Source organism: Amia ocellicauda, chromosome 2 (assembly GCF_036373705.1).
Source record: "Amia ocellicauda isolate fAmiCal2 chromosome 2, fAmiCal2.hap1, whole genome shotgun sequence".
Taxonomy (NCBI): domain Eukaryota; kingdom Metazoa; phylum Chordata; class Actinopteri; order Amiiformes; family Amiidae; genus Amia; species Amia ocellicauda.
Genome location: NC_089851.1, coordinates 30,769,442 through 30,788,175, shown reverse-complemented (window position 1 = coordinate 30,788,175; position 18,734 = coordinate 30,769,442). Strand labels below are relative to the sequence as shown.

The following is an 18,734-nucleotide window of genomic DNA, read 5'->3' as shown; positions in this document are numbered from 1 at the left end:
TTCTCAGGTCGTCGTTTTCAGCACCCTGACCTCTGACACATATTCCTCATTCCTGAGGCCTTTTTCAGAAATGCACTTAAAAATGAAGTTTCCTAAATAGCTTATCTTGTTTAAACCTCTGCCTGACTGGAGGAATTGAATGGGCTCAAGGGTAACAGTCTGAATCCAGGCTGTGACCTATACTGCCTCCCAGTGGCGCTTCACAGTTGCCTGAGAATTGGAACGGCTGTTGAGGGTTATCATCTGTGATCAGTGGATCAGTTTGCTGGCCAGGCATATGAGAGAGTGACTGGACATCCCCAGTTATGTCTGTGACTGTCCTCTTGGGGACAATAAAGCCAAACTGATGGCTTTTCAGGATCAGTCTATGATAAAAGCTTGGCAATGCCCGTGTCTTAGGGGATGGATAAATGTTGCAGCAGTTAGTCGAGCAAGATAGAAAAAGGCAGTTCCAAGTTGTGGATTTAAAAGTGGAAGAACAATTACAAAGTGAAAATATAATTTAAATATTGTCATGCATTTCTTTATTTTACTAAAAATTGTATCTTATATTTCTCAGGTTGAATTTAGGCTTGACCATAGTGGCATATTTCACAAGGCATTTGCTGGAAGCAGTTTTGAGTCAGGAGTTTTAGGAAACCAAAAAATAAATAATTCCCAGCTCACAATAATTGCAGATAAGGCCAGCTGTAGCACATCACTTACTTAATATTCATAATGGTAAGGCTGTTAGTCTGCTCAGTGTTTTTATAAAATGAGCAGTGAGTTAATTTATTTGGTTGGGAAGAGTAAATGATAATAACCTAGGTGTCTGAATCAACATTGTTCATTTAAGTAGTTTATAATTATAACAAAGACATGAATTGAATTTTAAACAGTGATATATTACTCCACCAATTAATACATTATTATTATTTTTTTTATAACTACTGTGACTTTAGGAATTACTTGTCAATCCAAATGTAGTTTATAAAGATCCTTCTGCAACACCCCTGATAAATACTTACAGCATCTGTTTGTGTGTGTTTACAATAAGAAAACTGACATTCGAGTACATTCTTTTATTTTGCTTTAAAAAAAACAAATCAAGTCATTTCTCTGTACTAATATTGTTTAATATTGTGTTTTTTTAAATACAAAGTTTCTTACAATGTTCTTACAATGAACAAAACCAGTTGTAAACACACGATGAACAATTATTTTGAGACAAAATCTGAAACCGAACACTTGAAAATCACAAAGCTTTTCAATTCAACAGGAACATTCTGCATGAAAGGAGAAAGAAGATAGGGGAAATAAACTCCTGCTACATAGATATAACCTTTACTTTGAATTATTGTTGTAATTATACTACAAACGTATGGAGAAGAGAGGGGGACACTGACTGAAGAATACCCATTTTAAAATGTTTATTTGCATTTATCTATATTGTTAAAAAATATATTTCAAGGATTTAACCTTTACAGAAAACCAGAGGGATATTTCTCCTGACAAATAAAAAATACTTGTTTAAATAACACATGGAGTGAAAAGCCTTGTGCTTTAAAAACATTCAACCATGACAAACGTTTTACCAAGAGATGCATTTACATCAAATTTCATCTTACATCTATAAATGTAAATAGGTAGTTTGCTGTTGAACAATGAACCTTCATGGAAGGTGAGATTGGCACTCTATAGTTCAAGAATGAAATTATGTAGATACAGTTCACATAGACTTTAACTCAGTGGGTTAAAATAATGAATAGTCTTTGACCGGGTAGAGCAACACTTGCTGCCGTGCAATAGCGTGTATACATTTGCAATAATAATTTAATTTCATTAATCAAAAAGACACCCTTGACCAAATTAATTTATACTTAGAATATTGGGGGGGGTTTATATAAGACATTGGATCAAAAAAATTAATTAGAGGGAATCATATTTGCACAAAAAATAATTTGTAAGAGTTATCTGTTAAAGAATAATTTAATTTTGCTTATTCAATTCGACTATTAGTATTAAGGTTATGCATATATATATATACTGTGACACTTTGAGAGGGCTTAGGACAGGCGCGTTCTCAGAAAGCTGTGTCCCTGAGCAGAGCGAGTAATTAGCTGAAGGTGTGCGCAGGGGAGAGCTGCTCTGCTTACATAGCTCCCATTTTGTACCACACCCCAAAATGTGTCACAATATCTTTACAAAAATGTACACAATTTGCAATATCATAAAATAGGGGCAATCTACAGTTTTATCTGTATGCTAATTATACACATGATGGTATGCAAATTTGAGAAAAGTCTTATTCATCATATAGAATAATACAAAACAATAATGCTACTCTCTTTAAATTAAATAAACAAAACCAGACCAAAAATCTGTTTCCTTGTAACACATATTCAACCAACCGATTTTTTCTTTTTAATACACCAATACAGGATTTGAATGCCTGTTTGTTACAGTAGCAGTGATATCTGTACTAGAATATATATATATATATATATATATATATATATATATATATATATATATATATATATATATATATATATATATATATATAGATAGTCAACGGAAAAGCTTATTTGAACATTTACATACATTATAGGAAGGAGATGTAGAACATAGCTTATATGTTGTTATTTTAGTGTTATTTTCACTCAGTGTTTTCTTAGTGAAGTGACAAAGTATGAATGAATTATATCATGGTAACTGAATTAATATTTAGCTTTCTGTAATATCTGATCATCATACAGTACTATGCCCAACCTTTCATCCCTCTGTGATCCCTCTGTTTCTATCTCAGCAGCTTTGTGTCTATGCGATCTACTCACAGCAAAACATTCAGAGCCCATCATAGAAAGAGCATCGTTACTTCTGTCCAGAATCTCAGTGTGCGCTTTATCATCACTGTGCCTGACTCTGCATCATATACAACTACACAAGTTCAAATAGACTGTGATATTGGAGTTTTAAAGGATTAGTAACATTTGAGTGGACAGGATAGTTTCTCAACTACTTCCTGTCTTTTTGGTTTATTTTTGTAATAAAATGTATATGGGTAAAAGACACTTCAATCCCAAATATTAGGCAGCTTGTCTATAATTTGTATGTTTCATTATTTCCTTCACACAGCAAATTCTTTTGCATAATAATAATAATAATAATAATAATAATAATAATAATAATAATAATATTAAAAAAAAAACTATTCAGGTAAGACTTTATTATTTTATATAATGTAAAATGTACTGTCTGTACATACATATTAAATATAATATTTGAGATTGGCATCTATAAAAGCAAGTCGATTAATACATTAATATTGTTCCTTAAATGATAGGCTTAGAGCACCCTGATCACCCTAAAACACTAAAGAATAAAGTGCATGGCAGCATATACAATTCTATCACACACATTCAGTTCAGTCCTCAACAAATAAAATGAACAACACAAAGAGAACCAAGAAGAGTTATTTCCTGTGTAATGTTTGTTTCATTTGCAGTTTTGAACCCCGCTGTCATTATTTTATTTGAATATCACCAGTTCTATAAATAGTGTATGAATCTACAAATATTTTGCTGTAAAAAATACATGCTTTTATAATCTGAAGAGCGCCATTAGATTTACTAAAAAGATATCCGTGTTTTAATGATTTTTTTGTTTTTACAGAATAACCTGATGATTCCAAATGCCGACAGGAAATCTAGTTATTTTTAACTACATTCACACTGCAAGAGACACATGGCATGCACATATAAATTTACATTCCTGTAAAAGGAAAACTATCAGACAACGCTGTTTTTGTAGAAACATACCATTATGAGTTTTACTGAGTTCCATAACAGCAGTCAATGAGCCCCAAGTATAAATATGTCACAGGATGTTTACAGCACAGCATTGTGGGATAGAATTGGGGTAATTTATTTTGTGAGAAAGAGATGTCAGTTAATGCGATCATATCTTGCTTAGTGTATATTAAATAACAAATATTCTGAGTCTTGGTGGTCGGTGCTTTGGAGCCTTTTGTGGGAAAGTCAAGATCTAATGTAACTCTGATTCAAAGGTTGAGCCAAATTATATCTGAAATTGTGCCCTTCCTATACAGCATTAATACATAAATCAGTTAACAATTTTGACAATTAACAAGTGTTGACCAAACCTTTACCTCCTATTTTTAACAAAAACGTTAGTCACTGTTGTGATAAAATACCACTATTCCTCATCCATCATATAAAAACTCTTTCAGTTAAATTGCCTAGGAATAAAGATGCTTTATGAAGACCCAGAATTTCTCAAATACATACAGTATTTTCAGTCAGCAGCTAATGAGCTTTTTAAATATGAAATATAAATATAAATAAATAAGTGTTAAATAGATGTATTGTAGAACATTCAATTCTTGGTTTCTTTTCATAAGACTAATGCATTTTTAATAGTAACAAAAATCTATTTTCTTATTTGTATTATTACAAGAGAGCATCCCTGTTTATTTTATTTTTTTAATACAGCTTACTAACAATGTCGCTCACTCTTGGTAAATACTGCTACGATCAAGAACCCAATCAAGATATTAGATGTGAAAATGTAGGGGTTCCCCCGGCTGTTTAAATGCAGTACAGTAACCTACAGTTTACATTTAGTGTCTTTTCAGTGAAAAAATGCAGTCATTGTTATGGTGAGGTAGTACAGTTTAACAGAAGGAAAGAAAAGACCCCAAGTCTATCCCAGAATCCCACTGTTAAACACCAAATAAGTTGAACCATTAGGATATTACCTGTGCATTTCTACTGGCAAATATCAATGCTGGATTCTGGCACATATATGTGCTGCACTGAAATCCAGCAATACTGGATGCACAGTATTTCATACAACTTTTGACAGTACTTCATAACATTTCACTATAGAGATCTGCCTTGACTGTATGATAACCTTTTTAACTGAACTCTATTCTCTTTAATTGAAAGTTCGTCTGCAACCTCATTACGTTCTTCACAGGAAATGCCCAGGACTATATATTGTCATTTCCTGGGGTTACTTTTAATAAACTGATAAAATAGTAAAATACTTGTAATAAATATGACTTGTTGTAACTTATTTGCCTATATATATTATATGCTTGTTTTCAAACCTACCACTGCAAGATATGTTTGAAAATATCAGTAATTACATAGTTCAGTTCCAAATGATGTTGAATTCTGATTTTAATTTCCAGTAATCATACAGGTGCAGCAGTGTTGGTCCAGTTGACTGAGGCTCATGTCATCAGAAGAGAGATTTGTAGATACCTGTTGCCAACAGCAGACAAAACAGGTTTAGAATATAACAAATACATTATACAATTATTTAGGGTAATTTACTTATTTTATTTATAAATGATCAGGATCTGGGACATACCTTTTTAGGTTCCAGCAGGCGGAGCATGTGAAGAATGGCACTTATTTCGCTAAAAAAGTAAAGAACAAAAATAAGGGTTTGCAAATGTAGTTTTTGGGAACATTCTGTGCTGTTCAGAGATGAAGAGAGGGATGCACCTTAACATGGAGTCCGTAGTGAAGATTGCGGTCTGACAGCCATGGATGTTTCAGAGATTCGGCAGCACTGATCCTCCAGCTGAAACAGAGCAACACAAACACTCATAGGCAATGGTTTGGGGAAACATTAATCTAATACTCCAAAATAATTCTGCAGTTTCTATTGTACTTTCAAAGAAATATATATTGTATAGCATAGCCTTAAAATGTAGATATTCTGCATTTGATTTTCGAGCTTTATTAATACTTAGTGAGTGAGAGAGAGAGAGAGACAGAGAGAGATGAACAAGAACTTAGTCATACTTCAATTGAATGCATGGCTCATTATTATTAATTTCTAATAGTTTACTGTTATTTCTTTAGCATGGGTAATTACCATTTTTCTTTGACAAGGAGCTTTGAAATAAAGTCCTTGGCTTCTTCTGAGATGTCTTTAAATTCTTCATCTTCAAAGCTCCACTGGCATGACAAAATGTTATTCAGTGTTTCATTGTCATCATCCCCAAGGAAAGGAGACAGACCACTGAGCCTACAGGGGAGAAATAGTATCTTGTTGAAAATAGTGATACAGTGGTAACATTAGCATAACATTAACAACAGAAAATACATGTTGATGAATGTATGTTTTAGTGGGTAACCTGCTCTCCAGTTCTAAGGTGTTTCAGTGATGCACATTTGTTGAGTGAGGCAACAGACCTGTTACTATTTTCACATGTTGAGAAGGAATCAGTGCTACTGATGGAGCAGCTTTAGTAATTCAGTCAGTAACCAAAGAGGTGCAGCTGATGACTTACAGCATATATGTAATGACTCCTAAGCTCCACATATCTGTTGGGAATGAGACAAAGTCATAGTTGATAACCTCAGGAGCGAGGAATTCTGGTGTCCCAAAATTCACTTTTAGCTTTTCTCTTGGCTTGTATCTATAGAAGGAAGAAAAAAAAGTGTATAAAAAAACGTAATCATGCCATTCTATATATATAGTGGCATGTGTAGCAAGCAGTTCATTTACTCTGCAGGCAGTTTTTCATTTAATAAAGGTGAATATAATTTCATGTAAAAAGGAAAAAAATATACGTATCAAAATACACAGGCTGTTTTGACATTAACATACACATACACAAAATAACTGAAGTCCTAGAAAATTGATTCATCCTCAGAAAAGCCTGAAAGACACTTCCTGTACAAGTCAAATCCAGTAGATTCATCCCAATAAAATAAAATGACCTACAAAACACAAAGTATGATGACTGTGTCAATACTGAATTGAAGTGCATACCTTCTGGCTAGACCAAAGTCGATGATCTTTATCTTATTCGTAGCTCGGCTCACACACAGAATATTTTCAGGCTGCAGACAAAACAAAGAGAGATAATTGTTTTATATATAAATCAATAACGTAGCACAAATTAAAGTATAGAGGATGTCAGCAATTGCTTTGCAGTTGCATAAAGACATTACAAGAAGAGTTTTACCTTCAAGTCTAAGTGCAGAATGTACATTTGGTGCATGTACTGAACACCTTCACATATCTGTTTGATGAAGAGGATTGTGTCCAGTTCAGTAAGATTATAGTTCTCATCAATGATCCTGTCGAAAAGTTCTCCTCCATCTACACTGCAGTGAACAAGAAGATCAAAGTTAGAGCAGACTAATCTAGTTCCAGCCACACCACAACTAAAATACTAAGGATGTGTTGAAAAAGGGTGAATTCGTATATAAGTATGTATTTTTTGCTCTGCGTACCAGAAATATGAATTAGTATATATATATTAAAAAAAAATTATATATATATATATATATATATATATATATATATATATATATATATATATACACTCACCTAAAGGATTATTAGGAACACCACACTAATACTGTGTTTGACTCCCTTTCGCCTTCAGAACTGCCTTAATTCTACGTGGCATTGATTCAACAAGGTGCTGAAAGCATTCTTTAGAAATGCTGGCCCATATTGATAGGATAGCATCTTGCAGTTCATGGAGATTTGTGGGATGCACATCCAGGGCACGAAGCTCCCGTTCCACCACATCCCAAAGATGCCCTATTGGGTTGAGATCTGGCGAATGTGGGGGCCACAGCAACATTTTTCCAGTCTTCAACTGTCCAATTTTGGTGAGCTTGTGCAAATTGTAGCCTCTTTTTCCTATTTGTAGTGGAGATGAGTGGTACCCGGTGGGGTCTTCTGCTGTTGTAGCCCATCCGCCTCAAGGTTGTACGTGTTGTGGCTTCACAAATGCTTTGCTGCATACCTCGGTTGTAACGAGTGGTTATTTCAGTCAAAGTTGCTCTTCTATCAGCTTGAATCAGTCGGCCCATTCTCCTCTGACCTCTAGCATCAACAAGGCATTTTCGCCCACAGGACTGCCGCATACTGGATGTTTTTCCCTTTTCACACCATTCTTTGTAAACCCTAGAAATGGTTGTGCGTGAAAATCCCAGTAATTGAGCAGATTGTGAAATACTCAGACCGGCCCGTCTGGCACAAACAACCATGCCACGCTCAAAATTGCTTAAATCACCTTTCTTTCCCATTCAGACATTCAGTTTGGAGTTCAGGAGATTGTCTTGACCAGGACCACACCCCTAAATGCATTGAAGCAACTGCCATTTGATTGGTTGGTTAGATAATTGCATTAATGAGAAATTGAACAGGTGTTCCTAATAATCCTTTAGGTGAGTGTATATATATATATATATATGTATGTATGTATGTATGTATGTATGTATATATATATATTTTTTTTTTTTTTAATATATATATACTAATTCATATTTCTGACAAAAAAATCCACAAAAACGCATTTCAAAAAAGTTATACATTGATTTGCATGTTAATGAGGGAAATAAGTATTTGACCCCTTCGACTTAGTACTTGGTGGCAAAACCCTTGTTGGCAATCACAGAGGTCAGACGTTTCTTGTAGTTGGCCACCAGGTTTGCACACATCTCAGGAGGGATTTTGTCCCACTCCTCTTTGCAGATCCTCTCCAAGTCATTAAGGTTTCGAGGCTGACGTTTGGCAACTCGAACCTTCAGCTCCCTCCACAGATTTTCTATGGGATTAAGGTCTGGAGACTGGCTAGGCCACTCCAGGACCTTAATGTGCTTCTTCTTGAGCCACTCCTTTGTTGCCTTGGCTGTGTGTTTTGGGTCATTGTCATGCTGGAATACCATCCACGACCCATTTTCAATGCCCTGGCTGAGGGAAGGAGGTTCTCACCCAAGATTTAACAGTACATGGCCCTGTCCATCATCCCTTTGATGTGGTGCAGTTGTCCTGTCCCCTTAGCAGAAAAACACCCCCAAAGCATAATGTTTCCACCTCCATGTTTGACGGTGGGGATGGTGTTCTTGGGGTCATTCCTCCTCCTCCAAACACGGCGAGTTGAGTTGATTTTGGTCTCATCTGACCACAACACTTTCACCCAGTTCTCCTCTGAATCATTCAGATGTTCATTGGCAAACTTCAGACGGGCCTGTACATGTGCTTTCTTGAGCAGGGGGGCCTTGCGGGCGCTGCAGGATTTCAGTCCTTCACGGCGTAGTGTGTTACCAATTGTTTTCTTGGTGACTATGGTCCCAGCTGCCTTGAGATCATTAACAAGATCCTCCCGGGTAGTTCTGGGCTGATTCCTCAGTGTTATCATGATCATTGAAACTCCACGAGGTGAGATCTTGCATGGAGCCCCAGACCAAGGGAGACTGACAGTTATTTTGTGTTTCTTCCATTTGCCAATAATCGCACCAGCTGTTGTCACCTTCTCACCAAGCTGCTTGGCGATGGTCTTGTAGCCCATTCCAGCCTTGTGTAGGTCTACAATCTTGTCCCTGACATCCTTGGACAGCTCTTTGGTCTTGGCTATGGTGGAGAGTTTGGAATCTGATTAATTGATTGCTTCTGTGGACAGGTGTCTTTTATACAGGTAACGAGCAGAGATTAGGAGCACTCCCTTTAAGAGAATGCTCCTAATCTCAGCTCGTTACCTGTATAAAAGACACCTGGGAGCCCGAAATCTTGCTGATTGATAGGGGATCAAATACTTATTTCTCTCATTAACATGCAAATCAATTTATAACTTTTTTGAAATGCGTTTTTCTGGATTTTTTTGCTGTTATTCTGTCTCTCACTGTTAAAATACACCTACCATTAAAATTATAGACTGATCATTTCTTTGTCATTGGGCAAACGTACAAAATCAGCAGGGGATCAAATACTTTTTTCCCTCACTGTATATATACACTCACCTAAAGGATTATTAGGAACACCTGTTCAATTTCTCATTAATGCAATTATCTAACCAACCAATCACATGGCAGTTGCTTCAATGCATTTAGGGGTGTGGTCCTGGTCAAGACAATCTCCTGAACTCCAAACTGAATGTCTGAATGGGAAAGAAAGGTGATTTAAGCAATTTTGAGCGTGGCATGGTTGTTGGTGCCAGACGGGCCGGTCTGAGTATTTCACAATCTGCTCAGTTACTGGGATTTTCACGCACAACCATTTCTAGGGTTTACAAAGAATGGTGTGAAAAGGGAAAAACATCCAGTATGCGGCAGTCCTGTGGGCGAAAATGCCTTGTTGATGCTAGAGGTCAGAGGAGAATGGGCCGACTGATTCAAGCTGATAGAAGAGCAACTTTGACTGAAATAACCACTCGTTACAACCGAGGTATGCAGCAAAGCATTTGTGAAGCCACAACACGTACAGCCTTGAGGCGGATGGGCTACAACAGCAGAAGACCCCACCGGGTACCACTCATCTCCACTACAAATAGGAAAAAGAGGCTACAATTTGCACAAGCTCACCAAAATTGGACAGTTGAAGACTGGAAAAATGTTGCCTGGTCTGATGAGTCTCGATTTCTGTTGAGACATTCAGATGGTAGAGTCAGAATTTGGCGTAAACAGAATGAGAACATGGATCCATCATGCCTTGTTACCACTGTGCAGGCTGGTGGTGGTGGTGTAATGGTGTGGGGGATGTTTTCTTGGCACACTTTAGGCCCCTTAGTGCCAATTGGGCATCGTTTAAATGCCACGGCCTACCTGAGCATTGTTTCTGACCATGTCCATCCCTTTATGACCACCATGTACCCATCCTCTGATGGCTACTTCCAGCAGGATAATGCACCATGTCACAAAGGTCGAATCATTTCAAATTGGTTTCTTGAACATGACAATGAGTTCACTGTACTAAACTGGCCCCCACAGTCACCAGATCTCAACCCAATAGAGCATCTTTGGGATGTGGTGGAACGGGAGCTTCGTGCCCTGGATGTGCATCCCACAAATCTCCATCAACTGCAAGATGATATCCTATCAATATGGGCCAACATTTCTAAAGAATGCTTTCAGCACCTTGTTGAATCAATGCCACGTAGAATTAAGGCAGTTCTGAAGGCGAAAGGGGGTCAAACACAGTATTAGTATGGTGTTCCTAATAATCCTTTAGGTGAGTGTATATATATATAAACTTGTCAAGTTTTGAGTCTGAACACCAGATGTCACTACAGAGCTTTTTGTACATAACATATTCAACTGTCAGTAATACTGTGCTAAAAATACTGTGATGATGGGAGATAAAAGAGAGATAATACTCCATGAAAATTATATTTATTCAGATAGTCTTTGGGACTTGATTAAGAGTAACAAACTTAACTAGACAGTAACCAGTACTTACTACTCCATCACCAGAATGATGTCATGTTTAGACTCATAGGCTGCATACAGCTGGATGAGGTTGGCATGGTTCAAGGCATTCATTACTTGGATTTCATTCTTGATTTCCTCCTGTTAATGAAAGAAACACCTAATGGGCATCACCATGGTAACAACTTAGACATTTCCAAATATTTGTTTGGCCGTTGCAATACATCTGTTTTCTGTGCAGGAAGGTGTTTCCATGTAGTAGGGTAGTGTGTAATCATTTACAAAAATAATGATATTTTGAGTTAATATAATCTCCTTTTGCCTTCCAATCCTGGTCAAATTAATGTATGTGTTATTAATTAATTATGTATTATTATGGACTGTTATTTCATAAAATGCTTACTATTCCTATTCTAGGAGGCTTAACAGATTCTAATAAGGAAGTATATCAGAGTTTCTGATTGGTACAAGTTTAATTGTACAGTAGGATGCTGCAACAATGGGTCCCCTTTGACATTTCAGCAAGTGTGGCCTCATTTACCTTTTCCTTTCCGTTTCTGGCTTTGATGATTTTGGCAGCTAGGGTGAGCCCAGAGGAGTTCTCAATACATTTGTGAACCTGGCCAAAGCGACCTCTGGGGAAAAATAAAATAAAATTAGAATCAACGAAGGAGAGGTGATCTTCTAACTTGGCAAGACTGATTTTGTTCATCCATCCAAATGCAGATGGTTATTCCTTCCCAACTGGGCCAATTTGATTTGCTCGGGGTGCATAGTATTTCAAAGAAAGTATTTGTTGTTGTTGCTGGGAGATTATATTGCTGCTGCTTTATTGCACTTTGTGAAAGTCAGGGGTCAGTGACTGCTTTATCAGGCTTTGAGTAGCCTGCTACTGACAACGATCCATACAAATGTTGCTAATTATAATGATTACGTTATACACATATTAAAACAAGGTCTAAAAAAAGCAGAGTTCATAGCTGGAAGTGGTTGACAGGTGTCCATCAATACCTTTCTGTGTTATCAGACCAAGTCTAAAAATAGAAATCACAATTTATTTGCCTTGAAACTCAATGAAGGATTTGCTAGTACCTCCCAAATATGTTCAAAAACAGTCGGTTGCATCAATTACTCAAATGGATTGCAGGATATCCATTTAAGAACAAATCATTTGAAAAGACCCAACATGCTTGGATTTCTCATTTATTACATGTATAATACAAATATGTTTTTTAAGTTCTGCCCCACATACACACACTCCTGGGATGGGTGTGTTTAAAGGAACGGATTATCACTTAGTGATGAAGCTTAACTGGAAGTGGGTATAGTTTCACATACCCGAAACAAGTTGGTCCAAATAACATAGTTGACTTGGGAGTTATGAATACAGTGAGGCTGCAGGTTATGCAATCTGCCTTTGTGGGATTAAGGTACCCCAATCTGTCCCCCTGTGTCATACATGGATTGACTGACAATAGCGTGATAAGATGCTTTACCCTCCAAGAATCTCCTGTTTGTTGATAGTGTAGAAGTTGGTGATCTGAACTGGTTTGGCAGAGACCACACGATGATCGAAAGGAGCTCGCGGTGGCGGGCTGTTATCTAAAGGTGTTACGAGAGAGAGAGAGAGAGAGTTCAGTTGTTTCCAGTAAACATGGGTCTCAAATGACAAAATATCAGGCTCAAATAATTACGTTTCCCATCTGTCTGCACATAGAGAAATAGGGTGATACACATGATATGAATGACAGAACGCACACTGAAAAAACAAATCTTCTATGCTTGTATACATTACTGGATTTTTGTCCATCCCTTTTCTGTTTATTAATGTTGCTTTGTGCAGCAGAACTATGATAATTATAAGGAGGAACAGAAAACAACACTTTTGACACATTGAATCCTGAGATTGTGCTGTTTTTGTTGTCATACTTTTGGCATCACTGCACTCTTGCCAGTTTTATAGCAGCTTAAGTAAAATCAAGAAACCTCTTTCCTCACCAATGATGTACTCCATTTTTGGTTCTTCTGTTGACAGATTATTATTCTCCTCTTCCCCTTTCTCTGTATCCACGGCCACCGATTCCAGCTGGGCCCGTGCTGTGTCCTCCTCCTCCTCCTCCTCCTCCTCCTCAGGCCCTACGTTTTCTGAGTCCTCCTCTACCCTGCTCTTCTTGTGGTCATCATTCACCAAGTCCTCATCAGTGACCCTGCGCTTGCTGCTATTGGCCTCTGCACTCTGGCCTTCTTCACTAGCATAGTTCGTCTCCACCTCAGAAAAGACAGAGGCTATCTTTTCATTGTCTTCATACCTGAAAAAAACAGCATTTCCTCAAAATGAAAAACTGGATTTAGTCAGCACTTGTGACCAATGTTGTGTTATTTAAAATGCTAGTGCATGCAAGGTAAGGACTAAAGTACCTCTCCAGCATCAAAGTGCCTTTCTGGCTCAGGTCATTCGAGGACTCATCTAAAGGCTGCCTTTCAGGAGGAAGCTCTCCTTTTTCTGCAATAATCTCAGAAGATGTTTCCGTGGCAGCCTCTTCCTCTTCAGATGCTTCCTCTGTCTCAGCTTCATTTTCTTCTTCATCATATTCTTTTTCCTCCTCTGCCTCCACATCATCTTCGTCAGAGACGGCTTCACTGCTCACCTCCTGCAGTTCCTCCTCTCCCTCTGCTGTTGGAGCCACTTTCAGTTTCTCAGACTTCGTCTCTGCCTCAGGTCTCTCCCTCAGCTTCTGCACTGTAGCTGCTGCTTGGTGATCAGAGTCCTCAGGATGGGGAACATCCAAAATGAAATCAACCAGGTGACTGGCAGCGGCAGAGACCGGCAAAGCCATAAACTTGCATTCTGTGGTGGCCTCTGTCCTCTGTGTGCTGTCAGCTCCTGCTTCCAGGTCCTGCACCTCTGATGAACGCTTTCGTCCGGATTTTTCAGCATTCTGTTTATTAAGCTTTTGAACTTCTTCATCCAGAAAGGACTGCTTTGTTTGAGCAGCTGTCTCTGTGAATGACCAAACAACTGGAAATGAATATACTATCACAGCATCAAGCGTTGTTGTCAAAGAACATCACCATCAATAGCAATAGATTGATGCATGATTTTGGTTTAATTATGGAAGACTGAAGATTTTGTTTTACTGTTTATAGCAGCTAGAAAGAGCTGTAACCATTTTCAAATCACACTTTGATCAAACAGAATTAATTTGGATGAATTATAGATTTCTCTTTTAACTTGGTTAGTATGATTTAAATATATTCAAATATTAACCATCAACTCTGTAACAAATGTATTTTTACAACATAATTAACATTTTGGACATTGACAGCAACGTTTGGGTGAATAGCAAGAGAATACACAAATAAGATGAGCTGAGACTGTTGATACCTGTCGTATCGGGTGGCTTCTTCTTTTTTTGGGATCTCAGACCTTTAAGACTCAGACAGGACCTCTCCTTCACATCCTTTCTTTTGTGATCTCTTAGCTGGAAAATAGCATGTAAAATGTAAGATATACACTGTTATATTCTTTTTCAATTCAATTTATATAACATAAAACGTTAGAAAACACAAAAATAGCAGATTTCTGTCAAAAAAATATCTCTCTCGCTTAAAAAAACCCCAAAAGAACATAATCATAGTACTGCTCATCACTGACTGTAAACTCTATAACAAGTAAAATACACACAAGACACCATGGGCACAGTTCCCGATCCTTTAATGCCAATTATTGGACAGGTGGGATTACTCTGAGGGAACAGGGTACAGGATGGCACCAGTTCCTTCAGGCTGTGCCAGATCTCAAGATGATGACAGACTTGGAAACCTGAATCTTCCTGGGCACTTGACTGTAAAGTGATGTTAAACATATCCTCATACCTACTCAGACTGTGTACTGAATTGTATCACTGAGGCCAAGACAGAAAAAAAGAGTGAGAAAGCTTTACTATGAGTAAAGAATTATTTCAATATGAGTTCTATTTCAAACTTTTTGCCGACTTTGCTGATATATATAAATATTTTAATCTATGTCTAAGGCATGAATTTAAGAATTCACAAAACATATAAAAACATGACAGGGTGCTATATAGTCAAACACCTACAATGTTTCCATATTTACGAGAAACAAGGAAATGCTTTGGTCCGCCAAGTTTTGTTCTGGTTGTTGAGATGTAAACTGCTTCCAAGTAGCTGGTTTCACAAAATGCTGAAGTGTCTTGCAGCCCTTTGGGAGTTTTAGTAGAGGTAGTTTTCTGTTAAAAACAAGATGGCAGTGCTTGGACAGGTTAGCGTGCATGCATTGTCAGCAGCTATTAGTGTACAATGAACTGAACATATCAGGTTACAAGGTTAAAAATGAGGATGGCAGAAACAAGACAACATGTGGGAAGGAATACAATGCTGAGGGTAGGTTCACTAAACAAGTATTAATAGAGGATGTTTCCCAAAGGATACCAGGCTAAGATTAAAACAAACAAGCAATGGAAATAGGTGAATTCAATGTGTTTAGATTACACACCCTCCTCCTCATATACCTCCCCTTAAATTTGATAGTTCCTTTCTAACTCTTTATATCTTCTCAACGGAAATATAATGCTGGTGCAGACAGACCTCCTCCAACCCCTCCCTCTCTCCCTCACAGTTTGTCGTACATGTGTTTAAGAACTCTGCCCAATGACTTCACTGCAGAGAGGACTTTCATTGCAACATGGTGGTTTAAACACTCCTTTTAAGTGCTCAGTAACAACGTGTAAGGCCCAGATAGTGCTGCCCACAAGACCTATCGAATTTGCTTCTCACGGCGTAAAGCTGAAGATGCATATCTCTGTAAGAAAACTCTTCCTTTCGAGCCTTTCTGTGATGAAGTGCAGTGTGTTTAAACTGGTAAACCCTGACAGAGACATCTGGTGCTGTTTTAGGGTGTGATGTGAAGATGAGGCAATACGTTTGCAGCCAGCGATTGCAGACGTCCCTATGAATAGTGCTGGATGTACACTGGAGACAATACTGAATATAGCATAACAATAAATTGAGTGAGAAGTACGGTGGAATTACTCAATTTAGCAACATTTTGAGAAAAAAAAACACCATCAACAACGCAGTATTACTGTGTATGTACTCACACCACCTCAAGCTCAAGCTCTCCAAATCGGATCTCCTCTTTTTTCCCCCCTCTTCCTCACCTTCTGCTGACCTCTCCCTCTCAATCCCCTTGGAATCCACCACACTCTCTCCCTCTTCTTCCACTAAGAACCTAGGAGTCACCCTCAATCCTGCGCTCTCCTACACCCAGCACATCACCACGCTGACACGCACCTGTAGATTCTTCCTGAGCAACATACGCCGAATCGGTCCCTTCCTCACCAACTACTCGACACAGCTGCTCGTCCAGTCACTGGTCCTCTCCTGCCTGGACTACTGCAACTCCCTCCTGGCCGGCCTGCCTGTATCTACTACCCTCCGCTCCAGCTCATCCAGAACTCTGTGGCTCGTCTGGTGTCTCTCTGCCCTGATTCACACGCTACTCCACTGCTCCGCTCCCTCCACTGGCTCCCGATACCGGCACGCATTCAGTTCAAGACTTTGACCCTCACCTACCGCTGTCTTGACCACACTGCACCAAGCTACCTTCAGTCCCTCATCTCTCCATACATCCCCTCCAGACCACTGCGGTCCTTCGGTGCCAGAAGACTAACTCTGCCTCCTCTCCACTCTCCTTCTCATCCCTGCCCCCTAAGTGGTGGAATGACCTTCCCACTGAAGTCAAAACAGCAGAGTCCTAGACCTCCTTCCGGCGCTTACTCAAGACACATCTTTTCAGACAGTACTTGTAATTTAGCCATTTACTCTCCTGTAAGATAGCACTTTACAACGTTTTATCATACTACTTGCCTTGCGTTACTAGTACTCGTATTGTTTATTTTGATTTCCCCTTTCCCTTGGCCCTTTTCTGTGACCTAACATCTTGTCTGCACTCATCAGCTTTTACAATCCAGGATGTAAGACCCCATATATTCTATAAATGGGAAACTTGTGTAAATTGGAATTTGTAAAATGTATTATGCTTTGAATTGCACTGTATTATGTAAATTGGAATTTGTAATATGTTTTATGCCTTGAACTGCACTGTATTTTTGCACTTTGTATTGCGCTTATATTTTGTAAGTTGCCCTGGATAAGGGTGTCTGCTAAGAAATAAATAATAATAATAATAATAATAATAATAATAATAATAATAATAATAATAATAGAGTTACTTATTTCTAGGAATGATTTTTGAGCAATACACCATTCCATGATGCACTTAGGGGGTTTCCCAAGTAAAGATAATTGCTTAATTGGACATAATCTCAAAGTCTCTCATTATTCCCTGGTAACTAAATACAACATTATTCTACGTAGCAAACAGGCTAGAGGACAGCTTACTCAGCTGCTACAAATTGCCTTCCACTGTCTTTTGTGATTCGAGCTGTGGTCCTCGAACAGGTGGCAGACGGCCTGAGATCTTTCTCGGGGGTCAACATACTGGCTGCCTGACCTGTTTCAATGTGCCAGTTGCATCAAGGTCATTGTTGCAGAGGCTATAAAGGGAAACACTTTGATATGTGTGACTGAGGGGCTGGAGATGTACAGCAGAACCACAAAATCAAGGCAGCCCACATATTCTCCAACATCAGGTGAAGTTGCAATTCTAAAATTAGAACACACTTAAATCATAGGGGTTTGGCACACACATACTTTTTAGTAAACTCGTGAAATCTAAAAAAATAAATATTAAAACAAATGTTATAGGATTCCTCTTTAGAGTAAAATAAGAGTCCTTCTCGCTGCTCTGCAAGAACTACGATTAAAGGGGAAATATCAGTTGCCTGGCAATGAGATACTTTTGTATCGTTTGTTTTGCTTTGTGAAATGCCAAACTATGAATTTCTACATAAATGTCAATAATCAACCTGTACTCATATCCCAAGCAACAATAACATATTTGAATTATACAAATCAGAATGAATACATTAAAATTATATTCTATTAGTACTGTGATTAATGCATCACACATTTAAAATTGTGATTTCTGTGCTTGTTTGTTTGTAAGGTATGGGTACAACTGCAATGAAACGACAACTTTCGTGACTCCATTGTTCCAGTAATCATTGATTTATGAATAGTTGCATCTAAATAAGATCTTAAAATCCCATTAAACATTCAATATGTCAATACAAACCCCTTCTCAATCATAGCATATATTACGTTCTGAAAACAATATTCCTTGTTCTGTAAGCATTATTCAGAATGTCAACTGAGTACAGCTGACACTTCACAAGTTTCTGATATCTGATCCGCACTGTGGAACAGAGGCCAGAAAAAGGGGGCTGCCAACTTCAGGGACTCGGCTCATTTCAACACATCCTCCGACACATTACTCGGCCAATATCTTAATACGCTTGGATTCTACACTGAGCAAAATGAGGACATCAATTGAGTGTTTCCTTACTTTTTTCCGTCCTGTCCGTAAACAACTCTGGGACTGTGTTTCCAGTGAGCAGTAAATGG

At 38.1% G+C, this 18,734-nt stretch overlaps 1 protein-coding gene across 3 annotated transcripts in view; it reads right to left on the bottom strand.

The window, feature by feature from the left end:
- Positions 1–5,168: 5,168 nt before the first annotated feature.
- mylk4a (myosin light chain kinase family, member 4a) overlaps positions 5,169–18,734 on the bottom strand; it is a 44,538-nt gene continuing 30,972 nt past the window's right edge. For 2 of the 3 annotated variants that reach the window (XM_066722667.1, XM_066722660.1), the window contains 13 exons: positions 14,572–14,668; positions 13,605–14,187; positions 13,185–13,495; positions 12,683–12,788; positions 11,728–11,821; positions 11,218–11,327; positions 6,992–7,133; positions 6,796–6,866; positions 6,311–6,439; positions 5,893–6,045; positions 5,517–5,595; positions 5,380–5,428; positions 5,169–5,270 (listed from right to left, as the gene is read on the bottom strand). In XM_066722667.1, the coding sequence (XP_066578764.1) occupies positions 5,384–5,428; positions 5,517–5,595; positions 5,893–6,045; positions 6,311–6,439; positions 6,796–6,866; positions 6,992–7,133; positions 11,218–11,327; positions 11,728–11,821; positions 12,683–12,788; positions 13,185–13,495; positions 13,605–14,187; positions 14,572–14,668 (1,920 nt within the window). In that variant the 3' untranslated portion in view covers positions 5,169–5,270; positions 5,380–5,383. Of the gene's footprint in view, positions 5,271–5,379; positions 5,429–5,516; positions 5,596–5,892; positions 6,046–6,310; positions 6,440–6,795; positions 6,867–6,991; positions 7,134–11,217; positions 11,328–11,727; positions 11,822–12,682; positions 12,789–13,184; positions 13,496–13,604; positions 14,188–14,571; positions 14,669–15,286; positions 15,437–18,734 lie in introns of all 3 variants that reach the window. The other variant, XM_066722654.1, reaches the window with a different exon arrangement.